The 13397-nt window shown below is 37.7% G+C and overlaps 1 protein-coding gene and 1 pseudogene across 1 annotated transcript; one reads left to right on the top strand and one right to left on the bottom strand.

The window, feature by feature from the left end:
* Nucleotides 1-2136: 2136 nt before the first annotated feature.
* LOC105959861 (uncharacterized) lies at nucleotides 2137-5831 on the top strand. Its single transcript, XM_012984033.2, has 5 exons — nucleotides 2137-2421; nucleotides 3692-4263; nucleotides 4983-5091; nucleotides 5175-5495; nucleotides 5575-5831. The coding sequence occupies exons 1-5, from the start codon at nucleotides 2269-2271 to the stop codon at nucleotides 5629-5631; spliced, it is 1212 nt and encodes a 403-aa protein (XP_012839487.1). The 5' UTR covers nucleotides 2137-2268; the 3' UTR covers nucleotides 5632-5831.
* On the bottom strand, nucleotides 5645-11402 carry LOC105960194 (putative pentatricopeptide repeat-containing protein At1g68930; annotated as a pseudogene).
* Between the last annotated feature and the right edge of the window lie 1995 nt (nucleotides 11403-13397).

Genomic DNA, 13397 nt, shown 5'->3' with positions numbered 1-13397 from the left:
ACCACCTTACATTATTTTTAATGGGTCAAACTCCATCACAATTAGCAATTACTGAACTTCCCCCATAATTTCTAATAGCAATTACACCCCCCCCCCCCCCCCCCCCCCCCCCCCCCCCCCCCCCCCCCTATTTTCCCCCAAACTGCATATCTTCAACTGTTTCGTCAAATAATTTCTCATCAATTTCCGCTATTGTGCTATATTTGTGCCAAGAAAATCGCAAAAAAAAATTTGCAAATATATCGGATCATTTCAGTCGCAACAATGCCCTAGTTTGCTACATTTATTCAAAAAAAAAAACAAATAATATTTGTGTGAGAATCGTTGAGAGATACAGGTCAACAACAATGGTGAAAGGTAGCAAGAAGAAGACATGTAGTTTCCTATACACTCATCGCTCCCCTCGACGTCTATTAACCTAATTTATGTACATTTACAACATAATTTCTGTTTTGGACACCCTCTTCGGCGACTCCTAATTAAGGACAAATCGAAGTCTCCTACAGAAACAGTATGCAACGGTACGCGACGACCATATGCGATGGTTCGGAATTCTTCCATGGTTGATTACTCAAAAATGGAGTTTGTAAACAAGCTTGTTTTTTTTAGATCTACAGATCTATGGTTGCACTATTTGTTGACTCATAAATATGTATTTCCTATGAAATTTGTTTTATCAGAGTCCACAACAAAGAAAAGATCAGTGTTGTCGAAAACATAAAATATTGTAGTCATCTACACTCAAAGTCAACTATAAAATCGGGTAGTTCACTATATTTTTCCCAAAATCAACTATAAAATTAGATAGTCAACTATGATTTTTACGATGTCAACTATAAAAAAATGGTAGTTAACTATATTTTTTCTCCGGTAGGTCAACTACAAAAATTAGATAGTCAACTATAAAAAAATTGGTCGTCGACTATAATTTTTCCATTAATTCACTATATTATTTTTCAATTTAAGATACTATGGTGTTATAAAATTGAATACTCATGATAAAAATCTTCATCTTCGATAAAAACATGAATTTCATAGGACAGAAAATAGATTGATTTCAATGACTAAAAAATGAGATATAGAAGAAAAGGTAAAGTAGTGAGAAGAAATAGAGAAAAATAAAAAAAAATGAAACAGAAACAGACGAGAAGAGAGGAAATGAGGGAAGAGAAAGAAGAGAGAGAGAGAGAAGAAAGAGAGGAGAGAGGAAGAAAAGGAATAAAAGAAATAGATACGAGAAGAGAGGAAATTGGAGATGAGAGAGAAGAGAGAGAAGGGAGAGAAGAGAGAGAGAGAGAGAGAGAGAGAGAGAGAGAGAGAGAGAGAGAGAGAGAGAGAGAGAGAGAGAGAGAGAGAGAGAGAGAGAGAGAGAGAGAGAGATACGTCAAAATTGAGGGAAAAAATGAAGAGAGATAAATTAATGGAGAATATAAAATGACGGATAAGAGAGAAATAAGGAGAAGAGAGAGAGGGTTGGAGAAAAATATGGACAAAAAAGGGCATAATGGACATTAACATAAGCTTAGGGGGTTACACAATTCAGAAAATATTAAATGAGTTTGTCTACAAAAGGTTAATTATAAATTGGGTCCGTACTAAATTATTTTACCTAATGAGGGGGTTATCCCTCATTTTCCCTTAATATTATTGTCTGAGACGGTATTAATAATATTAATAAAATTGAAATTGAAGTTGAATTGGGAGCTTCAAGGAGTTAGAAATAATTATGGTATATATGAAAGATTTTTTCGTATCGGCAAATAAATTTGTATGAGGTGGATATGTATACAAAACAAAAAAAAATAGGATGTTCCTCTTTATCATTTCATCCTAATTTAACATGAGCTGAATACAGCTTCTATATGCTTTCTCACTAACTAACCGCTTCCCTATATATGCAGTCTGACTATTACTTAATAGCACGTTTTTAGAAATAATACAAACGCATGATATATCTGTTAAAAGATTAAGAAAGAAAAAAGAGATACATTTAATGCAGAACAGGTTTGGCCGGCAAAAGGCCAAAAGAATATTCCTATATTGACAGTTGTAAAATTGGATAATTGGTTCCCACTTACACTAGGAATGCTGTCCGAATTATAAAAAAAGACAAACATAAAATAAAAACTTTGAAAACACCTACTTGCGTGAAACAAGGCAAAGTAAAATAAAAGGTTGAGTTAATTGTTCAATAAAAACGAGTACCTTAAAACAGAGGTTGTATATATACATTCTTTCAAGCCTGTTTGTATTTGGAGCAATTGGGCAATGGCTTCATTCTCAACCGAAGATTTTGTGGGAAACGGTCGTCTTAAAGAATTATTACCGAAGCTGTTAGATCAAGGGTGGGACGACGTACCAACTTTGAAGGTAATGAACTCCGACGACATGGATGAAATCGGCATGACTCGTCCCCAGAAGGTTTGTTTTCTAAATGACATCATCATCATCATCATCATCATCATCATCATGTTTTTTCTTAGTTCGAGTTCAGCTGAGTAAATTGCAATTAGTACCCCTTTGTTATTTCGAACAGCACAGAAAGTCCTTGTGTTATATAAAAACTAGCAAACAAAAAACACCCTGTGATAAAAAAAAAAGTCAATGACGAAAAAATCCTTTAGAGTTGACCGTGTTACTCAATCGTGGATTGGGCGATTTTTTCTGCAAATTTTGGGGTAAAGCAACAAAAATACCCCCTTCTATAATTTTACGAATAGGACAAAATGCACTTCGCCCCCAAAAAAATTTCAATTTTTGAATTTTTCCCCCTACAAATTGATAAATGAGACTTTTCCCCTTCAAAATTGTGTTTCAGTTGCACTTTGCCTCAAATCACATTTTTTGGCGTATTTTTCATCGGACTTGCCATTAATTTGTCCATTTCAAGGGCACTTGAGTCGTTTTATTATGCCCATCCAAATCCTATTATCCCTATCTTCTCTAATACATGAAAAACACAACCCATTTCACTAAGTTCAGAAAACAAAATTAGGGTTTTTTTTTCTCCCAATACAAATTGTGCCTATTGCGGTCTAAAAAAATTGTGAGAATCTTCAATTTCTCTGAAATGACACAAATGCCCTTCATTGGATGGATTCATGGCAATAACCGTGAAAAAATACACTGAAAATAGTAATTCGGGACAAATTTTTGCAAGGGTGAGCCCTTTTTTTTCCTTTAATTTGTAGAGAGCAAAGTGCAAAATATGAAAATTTCTAGGGGGCAAAGTCCATTTTGTCCTTACCAATATTTCACTTTCGAATGTAACTAATCCTAATTTTAAGGACTGAATTACAATTTTCTATGAATCCTAAAAAGAACAGAAATTTTGAAGAAAAATAACATATCATACTTTTTAGAAATAGAAGGGAGCTTTGGGCTTTGTCAGAAATTTCTTGAGGGCGTTCTTGTCTTCTTACGACCGATCAACGAATAAAATGAGATCGTGTGCAGTGTATTGTCCGAAACATTTAACAATGGCGTTTTCGCTACTTTTTATAACACGTGACTTTTTTGTGCAATTCGAAATAACACAGGGGTACTACTACTAACTGCAATTTACTCCAAACAATGAATCCATCTAACTATTAATCAATATGTTCCACACCTACATCCAATTTTGCATTCGACTAAACAAGATTAGCAATATTAACGACGTCTAAATACATTTCCCGCGTCCTTCTAAAAGGATGCACTTGAAATTAGATCATACCTGCACGACCGAGCCCTGATGCAGTACGGCGATCAGCTAGAGGCCTCAGGCAAAAGTTTAGCCGAGCTTCTCAGCCTAAGCAACACAGACCTCTCTTCACTGTACCCAATGAAAAGAGGCCACATAGCTCGTTTCATGGACAGAAAGCAACACAACCCACCTTCAAGAAACAACAGCATATACACTAAGAGCCAAAATAACTCCCAAAAACTCGAAAACACGACAAGAAACTCACGAAAAAGTAGCTTCGGTTCTGATATTACCATAGAACAATCTTTGGCGAGTTTCAAGATTAAAGACGGGCATATCTTCAAGGGCGTCGTGGCTTCCGTGCCAGCGGAGCCTAGAGCGTGCGGCTGCGTACAACCGCCACCTGTTGTCGAGAATGTAGCTCCTTATTCCACTATCGAGAATATCTCTGTCCAGAAATTAGTTCCCGAATATAAGATTGGAATCGAGAGGCTGATCAAGACTAAGTCACCTCCAATGAAAGTTTCGGAGTTGTGGCGGGACAAACCAGCTATATTCGTCTGCATTCGAAGGCCTGGGTATGATTTCATTTTTGGGTTAAATACAGTTTGCACCCCCGTACTACTATCACTGTCGCATATACCCCTGTACTATGAAATGCGACAAAACAACCACTGCCGTCCATCTATGTTACAAAAGTTGTCTCTTTCAATAGCTGTTGAAAATTTTCTGACCAAAATACCCCTTTGATTGTGTATAAAAAGTGTGCATCATTCTTCACTCATTTGTACTCAAATTTCTTCCCAATTTTTCCTAATTTTCGTTCCCAACCCTTTCTTTTCACCAAAATTTCTAACAAATTTTATATTCTAGAAATTATTTTTAATTTCTTTTTAAATTTATAAATAAAATACTCAGTTTATAAATGTTTTTCGATAGTTCAAATTCTCAAAATTCATATGTTAGGTCCAAACACTACATGTCGTATTTTTCTGGAACCACTTTTGTTTTTATGTAGGTGTTCGAATTTTTTTTGCCCAAGTTACATTGAATTTCTATCAAGTAAGAGTACGGGTAAAAATGTAACTACACTGCAAAAAGAACTAACACCGTTTGAGTTGACTGGTAAGGTGAGGGGCTGTTTTGTGCATTTCATAGTACAGGTGGTATATGTGACACTTACGATAGTACAGGGGTGCAAACTGTATTTAACCCTTTATTTTTTTTCTGAAAATTAATATTATTCCATCTACAAAAATGGAAGTGTGTCTGATAGATACTATATATATACAATCAGGTGCATTATGTGCAGAGCTGAAGCTCATCAGCTCTACTCCAAGAAACCGGTATTCGATGCTCTTGGAGTTCAACTATTTGCAGTTCTTCACGAGCATATAGAATCGGAGGTAAGAAATTTCGATTAATGCATACAGCACAAATAGCCGGGCTAAAATAATGCTCGATGATGCAAAATTTAAAATAAATTCAGGTAAACAATTTTTGGCCGAAATATTGGGGTGGTGTTGTGCTATATGACGAAGGCCAGGGGTTTTTCAAGGCACTCGGTGGAGGGAAGCTGCTCAAGGAAAACTTCGTTTCCGGTTTCCTGTTCAACCCTCGAGCAATAGCAAACTATAAACGAGCGAAGGCTACTGGATTGGAAATGAATTTTAAGGGTGAAGGTGAGACGAAAGGCGGACTCTTTGTAGTTGGCAGAGGCAAAAGTGGGATTGCTTATCAGTTCATCGAGAGAAACTTCGGCGACTGGGCCCCACCTTCTGAAGTCATAGAAATCTGTACTCGAATTCAGGTAGTTAGTAAGTTACCTTGGTTTGTTACTCCTGTACAAATATTCATGACCATATAAGCTCTGTTTCGTTTTTGTGCAGCACATTCAACCAGAGTCCGTAAAATCGTTAAAAGAAGACGAAGAAGAAGAAGAATGAAGGTAATGGAGTATTAGTCGGCTTCAGCTTCGGCACCTGTCGTTAATAGAAACTATCAATTTGAGTGAACTCTTTAAGGTTTAATACCGATTTGTGTAATTTGCTTGTAGTGTGATTTTTCTTCAAATAAATGGAACCGTGCGGCATCTCTAAACGGAATTTCTCGTTGAGTGATCTTTGAAATGATTTTCGTTGCATTACGACAGTCGTCACCACACACACGAAGGTTTTTTTCACCACTTTAATCGGCAGACCATGAGGAACAAAAATCACACCAAATGCAATAGCAACATTATTTCTGTGTTTTTGCGGGTCGATTTCAAGAAGAGATTTTGCGGCTCATTTTCCTATTTCTATATTACCACAATTTCTACACGAGCTCAGCAAAGTTGACCAACCAATCGTATCGGGACAACAAGGCGTTTGGAGAATGAAATTTTTCGATTCTTCTAACTGTCCGGCTCGACTGTACAGATCAATCATGCAAGTGCAGTGATCGAGAACTGGCTTGATTCGGTATTTGTCCACCACTGATGCAAAATAATGTCGGCCTTTCTCAACAAAACCGGCCCTACTGCATGCAGAAAGAACCCCAACAAGAGTAACCCCATCTGGTTGAAGACCACAAACCAACATTTCCTCGAATCGTTTTCGTTGGCTTTCCCAAATTGGGCATAACAAGAAACTAATGCAGTCCAAGATACTTCATCCTTTGATTTAATTTCATCGAACAACTTATGGGCCTCGTCGATGTTCCCACATTTTACCATACAGGGTAACAAGTGCGTTTGATACCGTTATAAAGGAAATCAATCCCAAAACTCTTGATTGACAATGTAACCATTTCTCTCGCTAAAAACCCGAACAGCTTCCTCACTGTAACCATTCTGACCATAGTCCACTAGCATGGCTGTCCAAGACACGATATTCTTGTTTGGCATCTTCCTAAAAACTGTCTCTTCAGTTTTTATGTCTCTACGATTTTGAGTACATATCAGCGAGTGCACCGGCTACAAAAATATTGTCGATATGATCAGTTCGAGTCATATACGCATGAATCAAGTGCTTCTTTATCCCTCCCATTTTGCATTAGTCCAGTATTCATTGTTGTCCAAGAAATTTGATCTTTCTCGGGCATACAAGCAAATAATTTGTTCGCCTCTTCCACCACCCCACACCTCAAAAAACCCATAAGTATCGCATTGTACATAACCAAATTCTTCTTCTGCAGCCCAACGAATACACGTTTTTCTTCAGTTATCAAACTACATTTTGCATACTGTTAGGTGCAAGTTCCAATGGTTCCAGTCATAGATCCGTAGTAACAAAAAGAAGTAAAGCGATAGATCGCAAAATAGCTCAAGCTTAGAGCTGCATGTATGATCAAACGGCTCAGTTCCCTTTTCCAATGTTTAGTCTAGAAGATTCAAGTTTTGGTGGCAACTCCAAAACAGAAACAAGCACCAATAAATTGCCTCTCAACCCAAAACCCTAGATCTACTCGGAACTCACACTAAGTTGACTCACCAACACATGCACAATCACAACTCACCCTCTCCACTCAACACAAACCCTAATTTTCCTCACTCAGAGATCTCGATCATTCACATAAGAGAATTGGAGGTGAAAACACTCGGTTTGAATTAAAAGTAAAGTCTACATTATCTCTCACTTGTCCGCAACATTAAATGTGTTGCGGCGGCAAGAACATCCATTGTCCGGCAAGACCTGCGACGGTGTCGCTGGAAAACGACACTAGATGACGAAGTACTGTAGAGAGTGAGGGGAATAAGAAGAGAGAGAAACGGCACAACTGAGAATGAGATGCTATGGTTTGAGAATGAGGTAAAGAAAGAGTCAATGAACGTCCAGGATCAATAACAGGGAATGGACGGTGAAGATCGGGTCTGACTTGGGTTGTGGACTTAAGTTGTTTGGGCCCAATTTCCTTGAGTTGGGCTGCCAGAACTTAAAAGACGGGTCCATATCACAAAGTTTATTTATGGACTCAATTCTTAATAAATTCTCCACCTGAGATCAAAAATGAATTTTCATGAACACACTTAATGGACTAAGATCATCATTGCCGTAACTTTGAATCATAAACACAAATCACAAAGATTTCAGTAAAAGATTCCAAATTTTTTTTCCACAAATGATGTAATCACCAAGATCAATTTTCTAAGTCATGCAGATTTAAAAAAAAAACCATGCAATCACACAGAAAGCAAATAACTTGCACAAAGCAAGCAGAAAGCACAATCTCTGTCTTTATAACATTTTTTAGATTATGTTCAAACTCCTCAAACATGACCTAAATTTCTCCACATGTAAACACTTAGTACTCATGTCAGTAGAATTGAAGTTAGAAGGAATTTTTTCAAGGTCAATAACACAATGTTCCACAATATCTCTAATAATGTGAGATTTAACATCAATGTGTTTTGTTCTGATAAGATTCTTGCACATATGAATTCCTGATTGACTATTAGAAAAAAACCACAACCTTTTTCTTCAAAAAGTCATTTTCATAAGTGTTCGTTTTGCACGATTTTTGCTTATCAAATCTTCAAGTTTTGGTCTTCGTTCGTCCGAGTTTTGGCTTTATTTGTATATATTATGTTGTTTTTGTTTTATTTTTATTTTAGGTAAAGAGAAGCTATTTTTGCCGATTCGAAACGATTTTGGAAGCGAAACCGAAAATCAAACCAAACACGTGCAAAAGTGCATTATCGCGGGTGTGGCACTGTTTCGTATTTCAAGCATACCTTTTTCATCCGACCTCCGATTGAGCTGATTCAAGTGCCCTTAGAAAGCTCACTTCAATATCTACAACTTTTGTGAAATGAAAAATTGTCTAATTTGGGCTAAAAAAGGGTCAAAACAATGTTTGAAGTTGGTGCAGAAGCCCAGATCGCGATCCAGCCTTCCTGTATCGCGATCTCGGGGGTCTTACAGTACATTTTTTGATCAGGACCCAGATCGCAATCCAGCCTTCTTGGATCGCGGTCTGGGGGGTCTCACAGTACATTTTTGAATCAAGAACCAGAACGCGATCCACCATTCCCGTATCGCGATCTGGAAAGGCGGTGCGCAGTTTCCAAGGCTGCCAGATCGCAATCTGGGCACAGAATTCGAGACGAGATATTTTTCTTTGATTTCTTACTATAAATAGAAGGTTTCTTCTTCATTTTTAAATATCTCGAGACATATCAAGACATATCTCTCGACCTTTTCTTCGGTTTTCTCTTCGGTTTTCGCCAGTTCTTCGCGGGAAGCTTCGACGAAGGTTTCGACTCGGGTTTTTCATAAGCTTTTCTTTACGTTTAGTTTATAATTTCTCGTGTTCTTCATTTTGATGCTATGTTTGTAATGAACTAAGCATTTTCTTGTAGGGAAATGAAACCTTGTATATATTGATTTTGATTTCCAGATCTGTGATCTATTTGTCGTTCTTTGATTTTGTTTATGTTTTCCTGAATTAAATGCTTTCGATTGTTTGGCCAACAGTTGAATTGATTGTAAATGTGAATGAACTCGAGAGAGGATTTCTCGTTTGATTTTAGGAAAACATAGCTCGGGTTGTGGAAACGGAGACGTGATGCACCTCGGGTAACCCTTAAGGACTTGACCTAAATGCTCTCTTAATATCAGGTTCTGAACGGAGACGTCGGACCTGTGGGTAGACTCTAACTACACTGGAGACGGGGGTTAGGATACTTTAGTGTCTAGGTTAGCGAATATAGAATTGACAATAGATTCGGATCTGTAGATCTTTATCGATAGTACACTGGTGGATTTTACCCTAGAAGCCATCACACGTCGGAATTCCTCGCTTGTCCTGGCAGACCGTTGTTTTTATTTTTGTTTCCTTTTGGGTTCATGTCATCTCCCATATTTTTCTCCCGTCTAGATAAAGTTAGGATAGTATAATTACGGTACTTGGTAGATTTAGGAACTTAATTCCCTGTGGATCGATATTTGGAATTCACTATTCTACAAAACGCGATACTGTACAGTTGCGGTTTTTCATACGTAGGTTTTACGCGTATCACATTTTCAGACAGAAAAGCTCTTTTAACCAAATAGATTTTTTTATAGCCTCAGTGGCTGCAATTATTCAGATTTGGTTGTTCAAAAAGCAATTATATTTTGAAGTTGTGACTTCCATTCTATACAAGATCCACATAAAGTAAACACATATGATGTTGTAGATTTTCTATTATCTCTCATTTGCATAATTGGAATCCACATAGCCACACATAACAATTCATTTTTCACACTATGAAAATTAAATTCCCGTTTTAATAGTTCATTTATCTCATTAGCCACTTCACAGTCTCCCAATGAGGCAACCCAGGGTTAGCCATGTACCTGCTCAGACAGCTTATAGCATATGCAATATCAGGCCTTGTGTTGACCATCAAGTACATTATAGAATCAATTGCATTAGCATATATAAGACACAAATTTCATATCACACGTTCGGAGGTTGTTCCTTATTTGACATAAAATGAGCAGCTAAACGCCCAGTAACAAATTTGACATCTTACATGGTAAATTTATCCAAGATCTTTTTCGCACAGGCAGATTCAGACATGGCCATGGGCCGGTTCTCGGCTCAAAACCGGGGCCCGTTGACTGGTGAACCGGTATCGAAACCGTTTACCGGCCCGTGTCACTCGCGACAATTCTAGTTCTAGAATATGTTGAACAGTGAACCCCCAGTTCAGCCCCACACTTTTATATGTATGTAAAAAGTGTGTATGTGCATGTAAGTGTGTGTGCGTGTGTGTAAAAAAGTGTGTGTGTGTGTGTGTGTGCGCGTGTGTGTAAAAAGTGTGTATGTGTATGTGTATGCAGGGGCGGAGCTATGTTGTCTTCTGGGTGGGGCTGAAGCCCACCCTGGTTTATTTTCTTAATGCAATTTTTTAATGCTAATCATGTTTAGTTAATTCTTTCATATGCTATTTTAATACTAATCCAAATAATTAGCCCACCCAACAAATCTGCAATGTATTTTAGAGAGCTCCAATAATTATATTTTGGACAATATGCAATTTAATTTATATAATTTAATAAAAATATACAAATTTCTATCTATTTTCTCTAAATTTTTGAAAAAAAACTCTTAAAAAATTTCGGGGCTCTACCCCCGAACCCCCGTAAAACTTTAGCCCACCCTCACCGAAAATCCTGGCTCCGCCACTGTGTGTATGTGTATGTGTATGTGTATGTGTATGTGTATGTGTGTGTGTGAAGAATGTGGTCACAACTGCCTCAATTTATGGAGGTTTAAATGTAGACTGAACAATTAATCATAAATTTCTTCAAGTTTGATATTACCCAACACTTCAACACATGACGGTTTACTTTTTACAAAAAAATTATAACATTGGCGAAATATTGATGCCTCGTTTTCTTAGCTATATCAGATTAAATTGGATTAAATTTCTACTAGTTAACTAATTAATTAGTTAATAATATGCTTGGTTTTTTAGATTATATTTTGTATTAAATTTGTTAGATTTTGTTATTATATGTGAATTGTCTATAAAGTTTTTTATTTAACAAAATTAAGTTATTGTTTTAAGGAAAAAAATGGATTTTTTGTTAGATAAAAGGGGCCCAAATGTTTATTTGGCCCAAAATTGCTAACCCACTTTGTGCAGCCCACTCCCTTGGTGTCGGCCCAGCTCACTTAAAGCCCAAGGAGATTCAATTTGGACCGTTGATTGATAAGTCTTGATCTCAGTCTTGATCTCAGCCATTCACTCTCAATATAAATATCCTCTATCTCTCACAAAGCCTCCAAACCCTAACCTAGCAGCTGCACCTCTCTCTCTTCTCTCTTCTCGACGGCCGAATCTTTCGTCGGATTCCATGGCGGTCGGAGATTCGGTCGATTCTCTTTCCTTTCTTGCTGCAACTGCACGAGTATATATACATCTCTTCTTGAAGATGAAAAGAACAACGAAATCTTCCCATCTTCTACCTTCTTGTCTTAAACCTCTCTGTGGTGAGTGGTTTCGTGACCTCTGTGAGGAGGGTACCAGATCCTGGGAAACACTGTGTGTGAGTTCGATTCGTTGGGGTTTTGGGTTGGGTTGAGACGTCGGTCGGAGTGAGGCTGAGATCTGAGCACTCGGATGAAGTTCTGACTGCTGGGCGTGATCTGTGAGCTTGACACCAGGAGTGAGCAGGCTGCCGCCGACTGGACTCCGGACGTGGACACTGGAAACGAGGACTGAGCCGTTGTTGTGTCATCTTCTCCACCGGAGCTGAAAACGGGCAGATTTTCAGATCTGCCCCAGATTAGTTCTTGTTCTCATAATTATTATTTCTGTAATTTATTTGTTAAGTCCTAATCCCCTTCCCCTTAGGCTTATTAATCATTGTAATTCATTTGATTAAAGGTCTGTAATATTAATGCTATTTGAACGGCCACCCAACAGTGATACCAGAGCATCGTTAAGTTGGGGTTGCTCGTTCAAATAGGGTGTACGGAAATCCAACCGAATTCCGCTCAGGTATTGTACCCTAAACCCCCTATGGTTGGGATTTAGTTTTTTGCTGTGATTGGTACTGCATTATCTTTAGATTCTGTGGTCTGTGAGCCACTTTGTGTGATTCGTGGTCCGTGAGCCACTCTGTATGTTCTGTTGTGGTCTGTGTGCCACTCTTGCTTCTGTGTGAACATTATTCTTCCGCTGCATATATATAAACCGCTCACTTATATATATAAATATTAAAGGGTGGTATAACTTGGATTCTCGACCTCACTTGACCGGACCGCAAGTCCCCTGGAATCCTGTGAGGGAGGGTCTCCAAGATTGCCTATCCTTGTTGCATATGCACTTGTCCCATTTTTGGCCTATTGTGAAAAATTGGTCAAATATCTTGCTTTGTGCTGAAATTTGTATGGCTGCCATGTCCGTCTATTCTATGGCTCCTTTTGATGGTAAGGGTGATTTTTCTATTTGGAAACAGAAAATGAAAGGTGTGTTAATTCAACAAAGATGCTATGTGGCTATTGATGAATCTTATGCTGCTGAAACTACTGCTTCTAAGAAAATAGAACTTGATGAACTTGCTTACTCTGCCATTATATTGAATCTTTTTGACTCTGATTAGAAAGGTAGGTATGCATGATTCTGCCAAAGGTTTGTGGGAAAAATTAGACGAGTTGTACACTGAAACTTCTCTGCCCTCAAAATTGTTTTTACTCGAAAAGTTTTTTAGATTCAAATTGGATCTAACCAAAGATATTGATGAGAACATAGATCAGTTTACCAGATTAGTTCAGGATATTAAACTGACGGCGGGAGATCACAAAAGTATTGATAACTATACTCCCATTGTTTTGTTAAATGCAATCCCTGATTCTTACAACAATTTGAAATCTGCTATTAAGTATGGCAGGGATAATATTTCTCTTGACACTGTCATAAACGGTTTAAAGAGTAAAGAACTGGATTTGAGAGTTAACAAAAGCAATAAGAGTTTTGGTGAGGTAAACTTTGTGAGAGGAATGCAGCAAAACCGATTTTCAAATAAGCCTTCCTCCAGTAACCAAAATGTTTCTCAAAATGGTTCTCATCAAAACAATTTTCAAAATAAAAAGGGCAGGGGCAGGAGTAAGTCGAAAACTCGTGTTAACAGTCGTAAGTGCTATAATTGTGGTGAACCTGGTCATTATGCTCAGAACTGTACTAAGCCTAATAAGCACTCTAATGATCAGCATGCTAATCATTTTTCTGGTAATA

Source organism: Erythranthe guttata, chromosome 14 (genome assembly GCF_056151865.1).
Source record: "Erythranthe guttata isolate IM_541 chromosome 14, IM_541, whole genome shotgun sequence".
NCBI classification, from domain to species: Eukaryota; Viridiplantae; Streptophyta; class Magnoliopsida; order Lamiales; family Phrymaceae; genus Erythranthe; species Erythranthe guttata.
This window is presented reverse-complemented; position numbering and strand designations above follow the sequence as displayed.